Genomic DNA, 20610 nt, shown 5'->3' with positions numbered 1-20610 from the left:
TAAATTAATCCCATTATATTTCTCTTACCTTCCGGCTTGTTTTCGGCAGCCATTTCCCCTTCACGCGCAACATCCTCCTCCTCCTCACGACCGTGGGTACCACGCGCGTGCACGGCGAGGACAGCACGAGGAGGGACCGGAGGAGCAAGCGGCGAGTCGGTCCGACCGAGGCGAACTTATCATTGGCTGTGAGACGGTGACTGACAGAGAGGCTCCGGGATGAAAAACAACACATCTCACCTCACCTTGGCACCAACAGCCGTATTTTGTTTGGGGTTTTTTAAAATCAAAATATTTTTATTTAATATATTGTTACAGCTCAGAGGCAATGCTGGTCTTTAAAAGACGGTATTATAAAAAGGGAAAGAAAACTTTAATGTCTGGCAGGTTGCTTTCATAATTTTCCTTCTTTCTTTATTTTTTTTAAGAAACTGATTAGATTGTGAATATTAAATGCTTCCCTTTTGAGCCACCCCACCCAAGTTGTTTTACACTGTCATTTCCGAGTGACGCAAAACCAGTTATTAGAAGAAATTAAGTGCTTAATGTTCTTCATTAATTGTTTTTTAATCAAAGTCTGCTTATCTAATCTGATACTGGAGACACGAGCTGGTTCGTGCAACTAATAACTGGAGGTTCAGCCTCAGAAAAGAAAAAAAAGAGAATTTTCCATAATCATCCATCATGGAGCACTTTGTTTTTAGTTTCATTTCCCCGTGTTTAAGACACCGAGTTTGAGTTGAAGACAAATATGCAGCCCTGTAAAGAAACAAATGATAAAGCATTTGAGACATATTGGACAGTACTCTGCGCAGTCTGTCAATCATGTGTCCGTTTATATTGGGGAGCCTGCAGACTACTTTTCCCCCTGTAGGCCTGTCTAAATGATTTCACCACAATACTGAAAACCGCATTGATTTCCAGGAGATGTGGATACCACCTCTTGTTCCACCATGAGGGAGGCTGCCGGCGGTGGAGTCCATGTAAACAGCTGTTTCTGGTCCAGAGTTAACTTTTAACTCTACCCGCTATATGCCACGGAGGATTTTCTTGTAACTGCTATCATTATGGCGCAATCACACATGCTTGACAATATACGTTAAATGGCTAGAGGCAATCTAATTACAGATCACTGTGCTTAATCGCTTCAACTGCGGCACTCCACTCAAGGACAGCCTTTAACAGGCTGCTGGCCGTCAGCGTTGAAATGCAGTGTATAGTTTGAGGTGGTGCTGAAAGAACAGCTCCTCTGCTGCCTGCTGCTGCGCCTCGTGCAGTCAATGGCTTGTTGTTATTGCGAGGAGAGTAATTAATGAAAGACCTAATGTGATTTTCTTCACCCCCTGCCTTAATTGCTTCTATAGCTGAATGTGATGCAGGCAATATCCCTTTAGAATTAAGGCATACACGTTCCCTCTAAATATGAGCAATATTCATTTTCTCTCACATAAAAAAGAACATTCGGTGTATATACATAATATTTCTCCCCTGCACGTTATTTATCCATTATATAGTATCATTTGCAAAACTGAAATAAAATAAATCAGGTTGAATGAACACTAAAGTAACTTTAAAGTAAATTCGCGGATGGCTGCAGTGCAAAAACAACAACAACAAAACAAAAGCAAAAAAAGCCGGGTTACTTCATACTTCTTTCCTACGCATTATTCCTCATAAGCACATCAACTGCAATTAATGAATTCAAACTTAAATATGCACAGGACCGCGTAGCAATGTGTCAGCATTTAGGAAACGGCCGCGGAGTTGTCGCTCATCCCAACACCAGGGGGCGACAGAGCGCGAAGAGGAGACTTGGAGCGACATAAGTGACACAAAGAAGAGATGACCGGGTGTGAACATGGCGTCTCCCTTAGACGATGATGAGCTCGCCAGTGATGATTATTATTCCCTGCTAAATGTCAGAAGAGAGGTACAATATGCAGCTGGGATCTGAATGATTGCGTGTGCGGATTCAGCATCGGTCGTCCTATAAACTTTATACTGCTGATATTAAAGCGTTGCTCCCAAACATAGATGAAACATTAGCTAGGCAGCTAACTAGTGACCCTCGACATTGATTAACTCTTCGGTTGTTTCAGTGAGCACAGAAGGGTCGTGGGGTGACAGCTTTGGCAGCGTAATATGTTACTTGTGTAGGACAGAGAATCGGTGTGTTTATGTGGCAATCTAAGAGTTGATGTTTCCGGACTGGCAATTGTTTTTTTTCAATTTCACATGTATGTCATGTACTTTGGAGAGTGCTAAGTAGCTAATGTAACTTCGGAGCTGCAGCATGCAACACGCAGTGCTGATTATAGTATAAATGGACTTTTTAAGTCTGCAGGAATCGGACGTTTTTGGTCGTGATTATTTACCCGTAGCAGCAAAAAGCATCGTGTTTATCTGAAAATTCGTTATGCAAAAGAAAACCATTTGCTGGCAGGCTAAAGTGTATAAGTATACTGAACTATAAGTGTTATTATAAGTTCCACATTCTTAAGCAAGGAAGGTAAAAACAACTCCGAGTGATTTTAAAACATAAAATATGCTGGGGTAATGGTAGGCTAGATTACATTTTTAAAAACAATTTTTAATCCGCGTTATGTTATGTTGTAACTATGCTGTGCTGTCTTTTTTTCCCTTCAGGCTACGCAGGAGGAGCTGAAGGCGGCATACAGACGATTATGCATGCTCTATCACCCAGACAAACACCGGGATCCTGAACTAAAGAGACAAGCAGAGCACCTTTTTAACCTTGTACACGAAGCTTATGAAGGTAAGAAGAGCATTGATCCCATTTCCTTTTGATTCCCTTCTCAACCCTGTGTTGAACTGCTGATGCTCTTGAGTATGTTTTGACGTAAAGAAAGCATACTGATGGTTTACATTTTGAATCTCTTTCTAGTGCTCAGTGACCCTCAGGCACGTGCCATCTATGATATCTATGGCAAGCGAGGACTTGATGTTGAAGGATGGGAGGTGAGTCTCTCAGTGACTTGTTTAACGTCTTCAGTGCCTATGACATATCCTATGTTGAGTGGCTGAGGTCGCTGCCAGCATTTATTGTTCTCTGTGATCCATTGATTGAGTGCCTTGTGGTCATGTTTTACATCCAGTGTCAGCAATGATAGAAACAAATAAAATGCTGGGACTTTTTTCTCCCTTGGGTCCACAATGTCTGGTGTCTTCAAACATATTTATCCTTCAAGTTTTGCACATTCAGGTAAAATAGTTTCTGCAGTCTCATTCCAGGAAATTGCTGACATTTGAGATTCCTAATAATCTGATACTGTGATTATTATTCCTTATACAGGGAGTGCAGAATTAGTAGGCAAGTTGTATTTTTGAGGAATAATTTTATTATTGAACAACAACCATGTTCTCAATGAACCCAAAAAACTCAATAATATCAAAGCTGAATGTTTTTGGAAGTAGTTTTTAGTTTGTTTTTAGTTTTAGCCATTTTAGGGGATATCTGTGTGTGCAGGTGACTATTACTGTGCATAATTATTAGGCAACTTAACAAAAAACAAATATATACCCATTTCAATTATTTATTTTTACCAGTGAAACCAATATGACATCTTCACATTCACAAATATACATTTCTGACATTCAAAAACAAAACAAAAACAAATCAGCGACCAATATAGCCACCTTTCTTTGCAAGGACACTCAAAAGCCTGCCATCCATGGATTCTGTCAGTGTTTTGATCTGTTCACCATCAACATTGCGTGCAGCAGCAACCACAGCCTCCCAGACACTGTTCAGAGAGGTGTACTGTTTTCCCTCCTTGTAAATCTCACATTTGATGATGGACCACAGGTTCTCAATGGGGTTCAGATCAGGTGAACAAGGAGGCCATGTCATTAGTTTTTCTTCTTTTATACCCTTTCTTGCCAGCCACGCTGTGGAGTACTTGGACGCGTGTGATGGAGCATTGTCCTGCATGAAAATCATGTTTTTCTTGAAGGATGCAGACTTCTTCCTGTACCACTGCTTGAAGAAGGTGTCTTCCAGAAACTGGCAGTAGGACGGGGAGTTGAGCTTGACTCCATCCTCAACCCGAAAAGGCCCCACAAGCTCATCTTTGATGATACCAGCCCAAACCAGTACTCACCTCCACCTTGCTGGCGTCTGAGTCGGACTGGAGCTCTCTGCCCTTTACCAATCCAGCCACGGGCCCATCCATCTGGCCCATCAAGACTCACTCTCATTTCATCAGTCCATAAAACCTTAGAAAAATCAGTCTTGAGATATTTCTTGGCCCAGTCTTGACGTTTCAGCTTGTGTGTCTTGTTCAGTGGTGGTCGTCTTTCAGCCTTTCTTACCTTGGCCATGTCTCTGAGTATTGCACACCTTGTGCTTTTGGGCACTCCAGTGATGTTGCAGCTCTGAAATATGGCCAAACTGGTGGCAAGTGGCATCTTGGCAGCTGCACGCTTGACTTTTCTCAGTTCATGGGCAGTTATTTTGCGCCTTGGTTTTTCCACACGCTTCTTGCGACCCTGTTGACTATTTTGAATGAAACGCTTGATTGTTCGATGATCACGCTTCAGAAGCTTTGCAATTTTGAGACTGCTGCATCCCTCTGCAAGATATCTCACTATTTTTGACTTTTCTGAGCCTGTCAAGTCCTTCTTTTGACCCATTTTGCCAAAGGAAAGGACGTTGCCTAATAATTATGCACACCTGATATAGGGTGTTGATGTCATTAGACCACACCCCTTCTCATTACAGAGATGCACATCACCTAATATACTTAATTGGTAGTAGGCTTTCGAGCCTATACAGCTCGGAGTAAGACAACATGCATGAAGAGGATGATGTGGACAAAATACTCATTTGCCTAATAATTCTGCACTCCCTGTATTGAGGCAGTGATTGTTATCCTCTCACTTATAAATAAATAAATTGCAGTGAAAAAGTAGCTAGAAATGAATAGAAAGAATCAATGATAATCACTAGTTATGGGCTGTGGCATGACGTGGCATGTAATTACAGGGAGGGAGGTGCATGTCAGGTTATGATTGTCTTTACATCGTAGGGTTTCAGAGGGGTTTGCGGTTACAATGTACCTACACGGTTGATTTCCCACTGAAGCATACATCACATCCATAGTTAGAAAGAATGGTCGTTGTGTTGAACTATTGTTTGCTATTAAGTAATATACACTGACACACCTATAACTTCCTTTGCACGTGCGAAAAACTTCAATACCAGCTCTGTAGCGTTCTGAATTTCGACAATACCAATTACAAGAGTCAACTTATTCATTCTTAAAATACTGTATATTGAATTCATGATAAATATGACATGCCAAGCGTAGAGTAAATTTTGTAATTAAATTTTCAGAACTCTGTGGTGTTGTGGTTTGTCTGTGTCTTTCATAGAAAAGATGCATGGTCCAAAACACAAACTCAGTCTTCAGTGGTTCACAAGCTAGTGTAATTCCAGTGCCAGTCTTATCTTTTCCAAATCAAATATGTGGATCTGTCTGCAGTGGTAACCCCATGGGAAATAAGGGAGCAGTCAAAAGTACCTTGTAACTTCTGACCATATTCATTGCAAGTTGGCAAAACAATATTCAGAAATTCAAAAAGAAAAAGCCTCCTGTCTTTGTTAGTGTTCAAATATCTCTTAGCTGGATATCGACATCTTGAGAAAGCTGATGGAAACATCAAGAGGCACGCATTAAAAAATAACATCCTTAAAAAATGTAGCATTGGTGCCTTTGTGTGAAACTGTTCTACCTTTGCCTTCATCTAATAATGCTGGACTGTACAAAGTATGATGCACAAAGAACAAATATTTACAGAGGAAGGATATATGGGAGAGTGATTTATATATCTATTTTTATTTATTTATGTTTCCAACTGTAAACCTGTATCTGCAACCAGTCAGTTCTGCTCAGTTTACATTCAAATAACATATCTTCTGCCTGCAGGTGGTGGAAAGGAAAAGAACCCCTGCAGAGATTCGAGAAGAGTATGAGCGTCTTCAGAAAGAGCGAGAGGAGAGAAGACTTCAGCAAAGGACCAACCCAAAGGTATGTTCGAGGGAAGATAAGAAACCTCGCACTGAAGTGAATAAAACCCAGCAATGGTGTGCATATTTTATGAATTTTCAATAAACACTGTATCGATTTGTGATAATTTCGCAGGGAACGATTAGTGTGGGTATTGACGCCACAGACCTTTTTGACCGGTATGAAGAGGACTATGAAGATATGGTTGGAGGTGGAGTCCCACATGTGGAAATCAACAAAATGCACATATCACAATCTATAGAGGTAACTGGTTGCCCCAGGATTCTTGCTCTTCTATATATTGGATTAAGAGATGCCAATGAGTCTGTGATGGCTTTTGGAAAAGATGTTTGACTTGATGCTAATAACAGGACTCACGGTTTTCTGTATTCTACTGCAGGCTCCTCTCACTACAAAAGACACAGCCATTCTGTCTGGGTCCTTGTCAACCCACAATGGAAACGGAGGCGGCTCTATTAACCTGGCTTTGAGAAGAGTCACATCAGCTAAGGGGTGGGGAGAGGTATGCTGTGTTTTCAGTGGGCATTGCACACTCCCTAGTACTTTAAATTGCTGGGATTTGTCACAAAACAGGCGTGTGTGTGTTTTTAATAACACGCTATGACATTTTAAGATGTGAGACGTTTTTGCTGTCTGTGTTTAAACAGGTAGAGTTGGGAGCTGGAGACACTCACGGACCTTTCCTCGGAATGAAGATATTTCGCAACTTGACGCCTCGATTGTATGCCTAGACGTGCTACAGAAAAATAAGTCAATCCTCGATATTTTTGCAACAACGTGAACAATTTCACCGATTTCTTTATTTTGCGTGTTGTCTCAGCTTTGTGACTGCTCAGTGCGGGCTCCAGTTTTCATCTCGAGGCGTGCGTCCTGGGTTCACCACGGTGCTGGCCCGTCACCTAGACAAGAACACTATGGGGTACCTGCAGTGGCGCTGGGGGATCCAGTCTTCTATGAACACCAGCATAGTGAGGGACACTAAGAGCAGCCATTTCACCTTCGCAATGCAGGTCAGGAGCCAGGAGTGATATTTAACTGAAAATCACAGCCGGTTATCACAGTATCACCAAGATTAATGCTCACATTTTATCTCTGCAGCTTGGCATTCCTCACACTTTTATGATGATGAGCTACCAGTACAAGTTTCAGGATGAAGACCAGACGAAGATTAAGGGCTCAGTAAAGTATGTTGTTAACGAGCAATATGTGTTCATAATGGAACCCCTGTTGTAGGTCATATTAACGTTGCTTTTCTGGTGTAAAACTCTAGAGTGATTAATGTTTCTATTAAATGAAGTTTGGGTGGGATAATTGTTGTGCAGGGAACTGGCCTGTTAAAGTAAATGATGGGTAGAGTGGTTGTAACTTTGCGCTTTTGGTGCAGATCAGGATTTTTTGGGACTGTGGTAGAATACGGTGCCGAGAGGAAGATCAGTCGACACAGTGTCCTGGGGGCCACAGTCAGCGTGGGAGTGCCCCAAGGTGTCTCCCTCAAGATTAAGTAAGTGTAACTCGTTGTTCCAATTTCCCATTCATTGGAGTTTCCAGAGTTTCCCTCAATTTCTTGTTGCAATTTCTCCTTTTTTTGTATCTGCACATGTTAACACAGGATTCAATACAACATGATGTTAGGTGTTCCTGGGGTATGATTTAAAAGCAAGTGTATGTACAGCTTACATTTTATTTTTAGACACAGACAGACTTAAGGAGAGCATATCACATAAATTAATCATCTGAGAAACAGCGCACAGCTCACTCTCCCGCTTGACCTGGAGTTCTGCAGTGTTTTCACTTTGCTGTGTTTTCAACCTCAGGCATATGACTATAGATAGAAATATTAAAACCAAATCTCTATCCACAGACTTAACAGGGCCAGCCAGACGTATTTCTTCCCTATTCACCTGACTGACCAACTCCTGCCTAGTGCTGTATTTTACGCCACAGTGGGACCACTGGTATTCTACCTCGCCATGCAGCAGCTTATTATTCGGCCATATGTGCGGGCCCAGAAGGAACAGTAAGAAACTTTCTTTACCTTAGTTGTTTCACGCAAGCGGTGTTATTGGAAGTAGCGCCACATGTATTATTATGGTCAGATTTTATGAGCTCATTTTATTTCTCCATTTATCTTTGAACTCAACAGAGAGTTGGAGAAGCAAAGGGAGAGCTCGGCCTCTGATATAGCCAAAAAGAAACAGGAGGCAGAAGCTGCTGTGAGTATTTTACAAGCTGCGGTGCCGATCCTGCGTTGTTGTCAACGTTAGATAAGGGATGCAGGTGTTGTGTCTGTCAAGCAGTATTATTCTTGCCAGTAGAGAGAGATGGGATTAGATAAAATGCAGAGCATTAGCCAAATTCATTAGTTTAATCCACACAATGTAAAACCTCATTATTTGTCTCTTTTCATATCTAAAGGTCTTGCTCATGCAGGAGTCAGTGCGCAGGATTATTGAAGCCGAGGAGTCTCGGATGGGTAAGATTAGTAATTTTTGAAGAAAGCGGTATCCTGAAAATAATGTTATTTTTAGCCGATTGTTAAGAAAAAATTCAGAGCCGTTTTTGTACGTTTTGAGCGAGATCTGTTGATGTAGGCTTGAATGTTGCTCAGTACAAAGTGTAAATTCTCACATATTGCAGCGTTTGGCTACATCAAAATAAAAATAATCCTTTATTAGCAAAAGAAAAAAATCTTTGTTTTCACTTGTTGATAACTCCTACCACACACTTAAAAACATAGAAAACACTGTAATCATCTTCTTCAGAGGTTCACTAAAACCGACTTTCCTTTGAGTATCAGGTAACTTGCATTGTTCACACTAATTTCTTTTTAAATTAAGCTAAAACAGTTAATAAAGAACTATAGTTTTTAGTGGATTTTTGTGACCCTGCTACTTTCTTTTCAGCTGGTGATAATTTGTCAGTTTGTCTTTGATAAGCAGAGGAACAAAAAGCTTTGAGCAGACAGCACAATTTTCACCTATGGGAGTTTGACGAGCGATAATTGCCTTATGACACCTGTCACAGTTGAGATTGTTTGATTTTTAGTATCATCGGCGGTCCTTTAGACTTCAGGCCTATAAAGTAACAGTTAATAACAGTGTGTGTGTGCGTGTAGTGACAGGCATGCAGCTGCTCTTTTCCATTTAATTGACCGCACTCATAAATGGTTACAGTATTGTTTATGCAGCCTGTGATTAAAATGAATTATGGTGTTTTTTTATGTCTTTTTATTGCGCACTTGCAAAATTACTTTTACAAATGACGAAAAAAAAAGTTCACTGGTCTGTTCATAGACTCTTTAGCTGCAACTGCTGGCACATAACGTTCAAACTGTGAAAATAGAGATTTGTGTTTAATAGTCAACCTTGGTTTTCTGAACTCTTAATACTAAACGGGTGTTTTATTGATGTTTTATTGCAGAAGAAAGGTTTTAATGTTGATGCTGCTTACTTAAACAGGTCTCATTATTCTCAACGCTTGGTACGGCAAGTTCGTCACAGACAACAGCAGAAAACACGAGAGGGCAAAGGTCATTGATGTGACCGTGCCACTGCAGTGTCTGGTGAAAGACTCAAAACTCATCCTCACTGAGGCTACCAAGGTAATAAGTCAAGACTTCCAAACTCTAAATGTAACACTTGAAAAGTCAGTTTTACAAGTATAGTGTTTATTCCAATAATTTTTTAAGAATTAAGTGTTTTCCTGCAGAAAACTAGAGTAGCCTCACAAGTTGACATCCACGGCTCGCTACGTTATTTAGTCTCTTGTCAGTGCTGCATGACTTTGTGTTCCCTTTCCAGTCAGGACTCCCTGGCTTCTACGACCCCTGTGTGGGGGAGGAGAAGAGCCTGAAGGTGCTCTATCAATTCCGCGGGGTCATGCATCAAGTCCTGTCAGGAGATACGGAGTCACTCAGGATACCAAAGCAATGTAAGTCCTTTGGACAGTATGCTTATGCACTCACTGGCCACTTTTTTAGGTACACCTCTTCAGTCATTTTTAAATGCAAAATATCTTAACAGACTGTTAAGATATTTTGCATTTGAATTCCTGACATGTGACTGACTGTTGATAACAGTCAGTCACATGTCAGGAATTCGACTCATTCGGACATGTAGACACAGTCACGATGACCTGCTGAGGAGAATGGGAGGGAGAAAGGTGGCATATTTATTTGTGCCAAATTGACTGAACTGAGTGTTTCCGAAACTGCTGATCCACTGGGATTTTCCCACACAGCCATCTCTGGGGTTTAAAAAAAGATAAGTGAGAGTGAGTTCTCTAGGTGAAAATGGCATGTTGACGTGAATAGTCAGGCTGATTCAAGCTGATAGGAAGGCAGTGGCAACTCAAATTGAGCGCTGCTTACAAGCAAGGTATGGAGAAGAGCATCTCTGAATGCACAGCTCTTTGAAACTTGAAGCAGCAGCAAAAGACCACACTGGGTGTCACTCCTGTCCACTAAGAACAGGGAACTGAGGCTGCAATTCAGACCAGCCCAAAATTGGACAAAGGAAGACTGGAAAACCTTTGCCTGGTCTAAAGAGTTTTGGATGTTTTCAAACCTATAGTTTGTTTACTCTGGTCCGAATCTGTTGCTGAGTTTATAAACTTGTAGGTATTTCCCATGATTTGGTTTCTCTTTACACAGAGAAAAATCCAAGCGAACACAAATGCACCACTGCAAAGTGAGAATTTTTACCACAGCCTACCTGAGTATTGTTGGTGACCATGGCCATTCCTTTATGACCACATTATACCAGTCTTCTAATGGCTGCTTCCAGCAGGATAGTGTGTCATGTCACAGATGTCACATTGCCTCAAACCGGTTTCTTGAACATGGAAATGAGGTTGCTATACTCTGCAGCCTCAACAGTCATTAGATCTCAATTCAGTAGAGCATCTTTGAGATGTTGTCGAACACCAAATGCGCATCATGGATGAATGCGAAGCCAGCAAATATTTAGCAGCATCTTTAAATGTAATGCCATCAGTATGCACAAAATCTTTGAGCAGCGTTTCCAGACTTTATTGAATCTATGCAACAAAGAATCGAGGCAGCTCAGAAGGCAAAATAGGGTCCAGCCCAGTACTGGCAAGATGTACCAAACGAAGTGGCCGGAAGTGAGTACAGTACCAGCATTTCCACAATTTCTATAGAGTTAACATACTTGCAGATTCATACTTTTGTTTTCTGTCTTACCCGTCCTGGTTTTAGATGTTTTAGACTGCAGGGTAAATTTACATCAAATCTAAAAGTCTTTTGATATGTTAAACATCAGATTTTTATTTGTTTGTTTATTTGTTTTTTTATTTATTTGAAAATGTCTGTTACGATATACCGTGCTAGGCTATCTACCATCTCGGCGTGCCCGATCTGACTTTGTGGACGTTATTTCTACTTTACAGCTCACAGGATTGATGCAGACACATAGGAGCACTCTCCCGCTGACCAAAAAGACTCACCTCTTGACTGTTTAACAGAAGATGGATAAAACTCTGTTTTAGATACGACATGGATTCAAGTCTCTGTTACGCAGAAATTGTGAATTTACTTTGTGTTTATATTCATTTAAATATGCAGAGAGGAATAAAATCATCACAGACTGGATTAATCTGTGTCTATGGACTGGGTCGCGGCCTGCTTAAAATTCTGATGTGACACCAAAATCAATGGCTACCATCTTAATTCCCGGGTGTCCTCGGCTCTTTGGTATCCATTTATTTTTGGTATTGCTTGTAATTTATAACAGAGTTCTGTGTACTGTATTGTACAAAAACTGCAGTGCCTGTGTGACTGAAGACATGAATGCACCTCTGTTTAATTGCCATATGATTAAAATCTATCTCTCTCATGTTGTTGAACTATTATTGCCCCTTTATTTAAAAACACAAAAACAACCAAAACACCTTTTTTGTCATGCTTTTTGGTATGAACTGTCTTTACTTTGTTGTAGCCATGAAAATAGTCAACTTGCTTTCTTTTTAGCGTTCTTTCGTTTTTACCAGAAATAGAAGAATCGCTTTCTTTTGGCCCTGACTCACAAGTGCGGGTATTTCAGCATGTTTGATTTGCCAGATATTCATACTGGATGCCCCTCCTGCCACAACCCCGAAGGCATTTGTATGTCGCTCCGTGAACAAACGCAGTTCTTTCACTTTCTGGATGAATGTAAAAGATACTGGAACCCTGAGTCACAGCATGATCTCTGCCTGCTCGGGATGACACGTGAAATTTACTGGAAACCACCTCAGTTGACTTCCTGAAATCTAGGCGTCTGTTTCACTTCAGTTTTCCTTTACTTAAGGCTCTTTCGGCAGAGGACCGAGCATTTTAATGGACTGGACTGGTTGTCGAAGACATGAGGAGCGCTATGGATGAAAGCAGCAGCTCCGACCCGGACCAAAGTCCGCCTAAGAAGTCTTCAGCAGCTGCAACAGCGTCAGCCTCAAATTTCAATGCAGATGTAAGAGTCCCTAAAAGTTACTTGAAATATAGAACCGATCAGGTTAACAGAATCAAACTAAACCGCGTTAATTGCATTTTTAGTCACCTTATCCTCCTCGCGCAAAATAGCCAATACACCGGAAATCGATCATGGCAGTTTATCCACAAATACACAAAATCTGACATCAACCTGCTTCGATTGGATATTAAAGTCCTGTAGGAAAGTAAAACTTCTCATCAAACCTCAATGAAGGCGAAAAGACGATCCTCATAAGGAGGGACAGACAAAACATAGCAATGCAGTAGATACAGAAGAACTACGATCGTGCATAATTGTAACATTTTTATTTTTGTTTGTTTCAGAACTTACAACTTAGAATATTTCTGCTGTTTCGCACATTTTGATACAAAAAGTCCATGTTTGTGCACAAGTAATAACATTTTTCCCTCTTCACTTTATATCAAACCGAAGGGGCTGCCACATGCGGAAGCTTGTTTTCGCAACTTAAAAAAGTTAGGTCGAAATTTCGAATGATCTTAAAATTTGTTATTTTTCAGTTACAGAAAACAAACGTTATTTTTTCTGTAGTGATGTAAACGCATTGTTATAGTGACCCACTACTGAGGTTAGAGTGAAGAATAAAAATATGCACCTTAATTACTTCTATTGTGCTTTCACCAGCACTTACTTTTAGGCCACAGTCACAGTCAGCTGCTGGCTGGAAGAGTAATGCAACCACTCCTACCCAAGTCAGCCGTTCTTTAGTTGGTTGGTGGAGATATAGTGGTTTTACATTTGATTGAATGTAAATGCCAAACATTTTACCCAAGACACCACTCTTTAAAAAGGAAAAATATGCACTTAATAAAAACAAAAACAACTTCTTAGTTGGAAATAAATGCTTTTTCTGTATTTTGGCTGGGAAAGTAATGCCTCAAACCCCACAATGACCCCAGAAAGTTTGTTTCTAACTAAATATAAACATTGCTAGGATAATATTTTATGCAGGCGAACATTGGCCTTGGGTACAATTATGACATATCTCACCCCCGCTTTGCTGGGTGGAGTAATAGATATAGTGCACCAAGATTTGTATGATTCATGTTTTTAAGGAGTCTAAAATGTGTCAGACTGTTGTCGCTTCGACTTCTCTTTGCAATATCAGATTTCAGTTCTGATAGCAGTCACACCCAACATGGTTTGTAAATAGTAGTAATCTGCACTACTGTAGTCTTTTTGTGTTGTAATTCCTTATTATTAGGCTGTTCAAAAAGCTCCATGAAAGACCTCCATTGAATCCAAAATTGTACAACAGCAATACAACAGCAATACTTACTGGGACCAGGCCTCATTATAATATCATATCATCCCAGTGGAGGTCTTTCTACTCTAGGTTTGCTTGTGGTTCCTAGTTTCCAAAAGCAAATTGTGAGTCAGAACATTCAGCTATCAAGCTTCTCTCCCTTGTAAGCAGCTCCCAGTTTCAATTTGATTTACAGACATCTCCTCAAATTAGGTTTAAAAATGTCCTTTTTAATAAAACCCAGTTAAGGCAGAATCCAGTGACCTTGAAACATTCTTAGTTGTTTTGTTATAAACTCGGGCTGCTGGGAACGGCACATGATGCACTTAACATTTCAGTCCTTATGCATTTACTAGTGTACATCACTGACTTCTTTCTAACAGTTTATATTTTGTCCTTGTGTCCGTGTGCTCTCTTTATCTTTCTGTTTTTGTTCTCTTTTTTAAGGTCCTGGAGGAGATCTTCCTAAATGTTCCTGCCTGTCAGGTGGTTTGTGTTTGTCAATTAGTATGCCATCAGTGGAAGGAAGTGATTGACAGCGAATCTTTGTGGAGAAAAAGGTGCAGAAGAGAAGAGTATCCCATCTGTAGTTTTTCAAAAAAAACAGGACTGGAAGTTGTTTTATTTCTTGTCCAAACAGAAAAGAAATCTCCTCAAGAATCCAAATGGAGAAGGTAAGTAACCATAAAATAAACTTTACTTAACATAGTAGTATGATTCATTTTCAAATAAATCCAAAACATTTAAAACACCATTACTATTACTATTATTTATTTATTTGTTTATTTTCTAGAAGGACTGAATGGCTGGAAGATCTTGAAAAAATGGTGGCGATCAGTGGGTTGCTTGGGGAATTAGGAGACCACATCCAGATGAAGCAGTCAAAACAAACTTTGCAACCTCTTTTGAGTGAGTATTTAACCCTAGCGGATATACAAATTTAACTGATCCGCTAAACCCATAGATGTAGAGATGAAAATGAAAATTTCATCTCTGCGTCATTTTATGCAATGCAGACATGTGAAATGTTGGATAATAACCCAGAATGTTGAATCTGTTCATCTGGACATTGCGCTTTTCAGTGGTAGAGAAGTCACTTGAATGAGTGATTTCTCTCCCAGTGAAGTGAAATCATGGAATTTCCTTACCTGGATATTTGAGCATGCATCAAGACTTGTATAATACAACATTTTAATTATTATTAATTGTTGTTATTAATTTTTTTTATCATTCATTATTTACTTTTCTAGCATTAAAATTTATATTTAAAAAACTATTCCAAGTTGTTTGAAAGCTGGAAAAAAGAAATACCTCAAAATTTTCTTACAGTATATATGAAATAAGCTGCGTAAATTATTTGATAGAAACGATTTGATGAATAGTGTCTATTTGCTGTTCGAAATTGTTCATTTAAAAAAGGGGGGAAATCCCCGGAAGACCCATAGCGGAAGTCTCCGTCAAGAAGGCTTAGAAGAGTGTTAGCTAGGAATGTTTTCCGGAGTATCCCCGGTGTTTTACGGTATTAACATAATCAGTCTGTGTTCTTCAGTTACTGCGTGCTAGAGAGTGCAATCTCAGTGGGAGTGACTGTTGTGGACAACCTACCTTAGTAGCATTTTAGAGCATATCCCCGCCTATGAAGGGCGGCTCGAATGTCTCGAGGTAAATACCACCGCAACTGACAGGAAGGGCAACGTAACATGAGAGTACAAACCATGTATTCCCGTAAGTGATTACTTTGACTGTAGAAAGTAAATGAGTCACTTGTCGTTGGTTAAATTTAGTCTTGTAACATTATGAGTTCTAATCTATAAAGCAGTTGGACCTTATCTGTAGCTGCACTTCCGCGTTGTCGACTACAAGTGGGTCAACACCAACGTCGTTAGAAAAGACTTGTTTTTAGAGAAGACAGCGAGGGGGTATAGTAACATCAGGCTACTTTACAGCCATTGGTTCGTCGCAGGGCATGAAGAGGAAAACGAAAGTCATGGGTGCAAGTCACAGCTATGGTACTGCGAGTTCAAAGTCTGGCACAAGCTGCGTTGTAGCACAGCAGGCAACCTCATCCTCGGCTCAAGAGGTGAGTGCCTTACTGGACTTTAAACACAAGGTAACTGCTGAATGAGCTTTGTTTATGCATGTGCTGTTTGTTGTCCATCAGCCAGCGACGGAAAAGAGCAAAGTGATAAAGTTCAGTTCAGGTTTACTTATATAGTGTCAGTTTACAACAAATAGTTGCCTCATTGCGCTTTATATTGTCAGGTAAAGACGCAGTAGTATTGGAGAAAACCCCATAAAATCACGCGACTCCTCTTAAGGAAGCACTTTGTGACAGCGGGAAGGGAAACCCCCCTTTAAATTTAGAAGGAAAAAAAAGCCGGAAGTACATGGGAGGAAACAAGGGTACTCAACAGACCAATCACAGTGTTTTAGGGTTGCCCCCTAGAGACGTGAACGCCAGGTTACAGAGTTTCAAATGGGTTTGCAATTCCTTTTTTATAATTCCTGCTGAAGCATAAAACTGCATTAAGGAGAAAGAATACAAAATATAATGAAATATTGGTGAAACTGGCCCATCCAGTTGGGAGCCTTTGATGTCTTTTTATTTTATCTTTTATATTCCCTGAACAATCGCAGGTTTTAAGCTAAAATGGTTTTGGAATCTTGTGGGTAAAGAGGTGCAAAGGTTTTGCGTCTATTGGCACAAATGTAAAACTTTTGCAGAGAGGATTATGCATCACACTGATGTGATCATCATCACATAATGACTGTGACTCAGAAATATCTTCAGATTTGGAGAATGGAAAAAATCACTTGGATGAGTGATGAAATGATTGTTCCCAATAAAAAACAAACAATACATCCAGATGAAGAGAATTAACTGGGATTTTGTTAGCTGGATGGTTGAACTTGCATCATAACAAATAAAGGGAGATTTGTGTCACTTAAACAAGCAACATGGCCAACTTGACATTTTTTACCATCTGGGGAACCTTTTCTAATGCTTAAGTCATCAGTAGCTGCCTGTCATCAGAAAAAAAAGAAAACAATCATAGCACAACAGAACATTTCTTTTTTTATAATTCCAGTCTAGCAACAATCCTTATGTAGAAAGAAAAATACATTCAGAGGCAGGGTTTTGTCTGCCAGACATACACATCTTTGGTTTCTAGATTTTGTGATTAAAACAGTTTAAATAGTTACTATTTCAGTGCAAGTACAAAGGAACCTCATTTAGAAGGAATCCAAATGTGCTTTATAGCCACCCTGTGAATGAAAGTTCATAAATGAAGTGCTTGAAAAGTTCATTTTTTAAAAGCTTTTGTTTTGTTCTTTTTCTTTTTTGTGTTGTCTTTGGAAATCAATAATATTGTAAAATGCTGATGTAGTTCAAATGGTGAGATTATCTAAACAGCTGGGACTATTGATCCAGGTGCAGTGATGGAAAACTGAACTTATTTTTTAAAGCTCATTCTTATCAGTGCTATTTTTTTTTTAATCTAGTTCTTCCCTGTTCCTCTGGAGATCCTGGAGGAAATCTTCCTACATGTTCCGGCCGACCAGGTGGTTCATGTTTGTCGGTTGGTGTGCTCACAGTGGAAAGAAGTGGCTGACAGTGAATCTTTATGGAGAGTAAGATGTAGAAGAGAAGGATACAACCTTCGTGATTCTTCCAAAACACCTGAAGACTGGAGGTTATTTTACTTCTTGCGCAAGAAAAGAAGAAATCTTCTCAAAAATCCAAGAGGAGAAGGTCAGAATCCTTGAAGCTCAACAACTGATTTGAAAAACAGTTTTTGTGTGTTTAAAAATAAAATGAGATGCAAACCTTTGTGGGTTTTTGTTTTCCTAGGAAAAATGACAGGTTGGATGATAAAGGAGAATGGTGGTGATGGGTGGAAATTGGAGGACGTTATGGTGCCACATCCAAATGAAGTAGTCAAGAAAAACTTTGTGACCTCTTTTCAGTGAGTATTTACCAGTAGTCCTCCAAAAAATAAATGGCAATTAATTTTATATGCTTAATTCAAATGATGTACTAGTATTAAATGTTAAACTATTTTAAAATCATGTCTGTTTTTGCAGAATGTGCACAAAGGAGCAGGTAATTGATTTGGAAAAGGAAGGCTACAACCCGACCTTTATGGATAAGTTCAAACCAGACATCCAAATATCTGATTGGTGAGATGAATACACATGACATACTGACAGTTTTTTAGTTAGTTCCATAGTTAGTTGCAAAAAGGATTTGGGTACACTTTTTAAAAGCATTTCAAATGTACATTAGATTTGTTAAAATCATACTTTGATTATAATCAATATGAAAAAAAATTATATAAAATTAAGATATTCATTTGCAACAGCACTGGTACCAACAGAGCCCTCTGGGCCTTCTCTAGCTGACACACAACTTTAAACAGGACCAATGCAGACAGTCAGGCACATAGCTCCTCCTCTCGCTGATAGATGAAATAGTAAATCCTCATAACACTGAACAAAACTTTTCAAGAATTTCGAGAGGTTAGTAAAGCTCCCGTTATTATAAATGCATACGTTAACATTAACCATTTTTCTATTAGCAATTAACTGATAGCTACATTTGCCATCTGTTATTACTAACCTAGCTGCTAGCGGACTGTAGTTAGATAAAAGATGAAAAATGACTGCAGGCTGAATGTGTTGTGGATGGAATATTGAGATGTGACAGTGCGGATTACGGACACATGGAGAACCGGGCAGGTTGCTGTCTGTGCAGAGGAGCGGGGAAACTGTAGTTGAACTGATCACAGAGTGTGGAGAACTAATCTGAGCAAAAAGAGTGAAACCTGGAGCAGAGCAGCCGAATCATACAAGTTTGGGCTTGAAGAGCAGCACTGAGGATGTAAAGAACTGCAGACAGAAGCGGAGCTGTGTGAACATTGAATGAGAGAGAGACTGCAGGCAGATGTGGACAAGATGATAAACACTTCTACTTTTGCAATAGTAGAAAAGTTAATTTTTAAATTTTCAATATAGTTTTTCTATACAATAATTAAATTATTTAGATGTTAAGTATTGTCATGTTTGTTGTGGCCTTTGGTTTATTAATACATTCTTAAATATTTCTCGATCTGTAATGAAATTATCTAAATAGTTTGTAAAACAAATAATATCTCTAAACTTGCTTTGCTAAATTACATTTTTTGAGACATGACTTCTTTGCAAATAGTTCTGTTGTTGTGGAATGGGGTCAGAATTTTCCTGTTGATATTGAAAATGGTGTTGAGATCAAGTTTGAAAACCCTACATTGTGCAAAAAATTTGCACTTAACAAAAACCTTTAGGTAAGCTGTTGTAATCTTTAAAAAAAAACAAAACGTTTTTTAGTTTTTGAAACCGTGGAACTAAAAACTTACTGATAACATATAGGAATATATCCCTTTTAAGGCTTGAATAATAAGAGAGAAAAACGTAGCTTGATATGATTGGTGATCCCTAATCTTTGTACAAATACATCCTTGTTACAGGTATGCACCACGATGGGATTGTGGATGTGAATATTCAATCCTTGTGCAGTTGCTGGATGCAAAGCAGAAGGTTATCCAGTACTATACTCCCGATACTGTTTTCTTTGATCAGTGGAGTGATAAGGAGTGGAATCAGGTATGTACAAAGTGAAATTTAATAAAGTTTAGTAACAGTGCAGAACCCACCAGCATATTTGGTTTACTGATATTTATTTTTCAGAAAAGCCATGTATTCCGGGACTATGGACCAGGAGTGAGATACATTCGTTTTAGCCATGGTGGCAAGGACACACAGTTCTGGGCTGGATGGTATGGAATACGTGTCACAGACAGCAGCGTTGAAATATGTCCAGCAGTGGACACATAGCTTGTTGGAATTTGTCCAGTTCTTCCATCCTGCGTTTGCCTGCAATTGCACATTATCTTCTTACATCTCACTGACCATCTATTCATGTTTCCAGAGCTATAATCTCTGTATGTGCACAAGTTTTCCAGTGAAAAGCTATTTTCTTTAATGTTTCACACAGAACACCTTAAATAACACCTTAAACTTGCTTTCTGTGATTGTCATTGTGATGTCAATACTGAAGATTACTGAGTATTGTTTAATTTGACAGGCTAAGTACTATTTCATGTACAAATACATCTAAAAGTTTACCCAAATTCAAAATAAAATGATCACTACTTTGTAGCTGGATTTCAGATTTTCATGAGCCCATCCATCCATCCATTCTCTTCCACTTCCTCTCTACTTTTCAGGTTTGGTTCCTCTCTACTTTTCATGAGCCAATATTTATCAACATTAAAACAAAAAATGTTTGGAAAAATTTACTCTGTGTAATGATTTGTAAGATGCATTTGTATAATTTGATTAAATTAAACATTTTGTGTTCTCCTGTAAATTTTTTTAATTTTTATCTGGAAAATTTCAGGTGTTTGTGAGAACAGCTACTGCTTCAGACATAAGAACCCCTTCAGTTTCATTGAACAAATAATATGCAAGTATGATTTATATTTGCATTCTGTTGTTGATGTAGGCTGAATGAGTATTCAGTAATTTATTGTGCACCTTGACTTGTTTGTCCGGAAGCCAGCATGTGACTTAATCCATATTTGCCTTACACATACTTGCCTTTACTTTCCATTTTGTAGCGTGAGAACTGGATATAAATATGTAAGCTTAAATGTTAACACATGCTTAAGAGGGAAACTTGAAAGCCATATACTATATAGCACTATGTGAAATTTGAAAACAAAAATTAAAGTGTATTGTTGTGCTTTACGGTTACTTTGTTCTTATA

General features: G+C 39.2%; 3 protein-coding genes and 1 pseudogene across 12 annotated transcripts in view; 3 read left to right on the top strand and 1 right to left on the bottom strand.

Annotated features, from left to right (window-relative positions):
- Nucleotides 1-140, bottom strand: part of camta1a (calmodulin binding transcription activator 1a) — a 280413-nt gene extending 280273 nt beyond the window's left edge. For 6 of the 7 annotated variants that reach the window (XM_084917178.1, XM_084917180.1, XM_084917181.1 and 3 more), the window contains exon 1: nt 29-136. In XM_084917178.1, the coding sequence (XP_084773304.1) occupies nt 29-53 (25 nt within the window). In that variant the 5' untranslated portion in view covers nt 54-136. Of the gene's footprint in view, nt 1-28 lie in introns of all 7 variants that reach the window. The other variant, XM_084917184.1, reaches the window with a different exon arrangement.
- Nucleotides 141-1811: 1671 nt separating this feature from the next.
- Nucleotides 1812-11905, top strand: dnajc11a (DnaJ (Hsp40) homolog, subfamily C, member 11a). 2 transcript variants are annotated; one of them, XM_084916099.1, is made up of 16 exons: nt 1812-1930; nt 2647-2776; nt 2906-2979; nt 5949-6050; nt 6165-6293; nt 6430-6552; nt 6698-6771; nt 6871-7060; nt 7149-7234; nt 7435-7551; nt 7912-8067; nt 8194-8263; nt 8466-8523; nt 9509-9651; nt 9851-9980; nt 11460-11905. In XM_084916099.1, the coding sequence occupies exons 1-16, from the start codon at nt 1859-1861 to the stop codon at nt 11483-11485; spliced, it is 1680 nt and encodes a 559-aa protein (XP_084772225.1). In that variant the 5' UTR covers nt 1812-1858; the 3' UTR covers nt 11486-11905. The 2 variants fall into 2 exon arrangements, with proteins under 2 accessions (XP_084772225.1, XP_084772224.1); XM_084916098.1 differs by having other exon boundaries at nt 9851-11905.
- Nucleotides 11906-12004: 99 nt separating this feature from the next.
- LOC146364675 (F-box only protein 6-like) lies at nt 12005-14715 on the top strand (annotated as a pseudogene). Its single transcript, XR_014798971.1, has 3 exons — nt 12005-12517; nt 14250-14476; nt 14596-14715. The product of XR_014798971.1 is annotated as an F-box only protein 6-like (transcript).
- Nucleotides 14716-15184: 469 nt separating this feature from the next.
- On the top strand, nt 15185-20591 carry LOC146364674 (F-box only protein 6-like). 2 transcript variants are annotated; one of them, XM_084916101.1, is made up of 6 exons: nt 15185-15912; nt 17307-17556; nt 17656-17770; nt 17889-17984; nt 19310-19445; nt 19530-20591. In XM_084916101.1, exons 1-6 carry the CDS (start codon nt 15769-15771, stop codon nt 19674-19676), a joined length of 888 nt encoding a protein of 295 aa, XP_084772227.1. In that variant the 5' UTR covers nt 15185-15768; the 3' UTR covers nt 19677-20591. The 2 variants fall into 2 exon arrangements, with proteins under 2 accessions (XP_084772227.1, XP_084772228.1); XM_084916102.1 differs by having other exon boundaries at nt 15192-15882.
- Nucleotides 20592-20610: the final 19 nt, after the last annotated feature.

Source organism: Perissodus microlepis, chromosome 20 (genome assembly GCF_051167445.1).
Source record: "Perissodus microlepis isolate ML-2025 ecotype Zambia chromosome 20, ASM5116744v1, whole genome shotgun sequence".
NCBI lineage: Eukaryota > Metazoa > Chordata > Actinopteri > Cichliformes > Cichlidae > Perissodus > Perissodus microlepis.
Note: the sequence above shows the minus strand (reverse complement) of the source record. Positions and strands in the feature narration are given on the sequence as shown.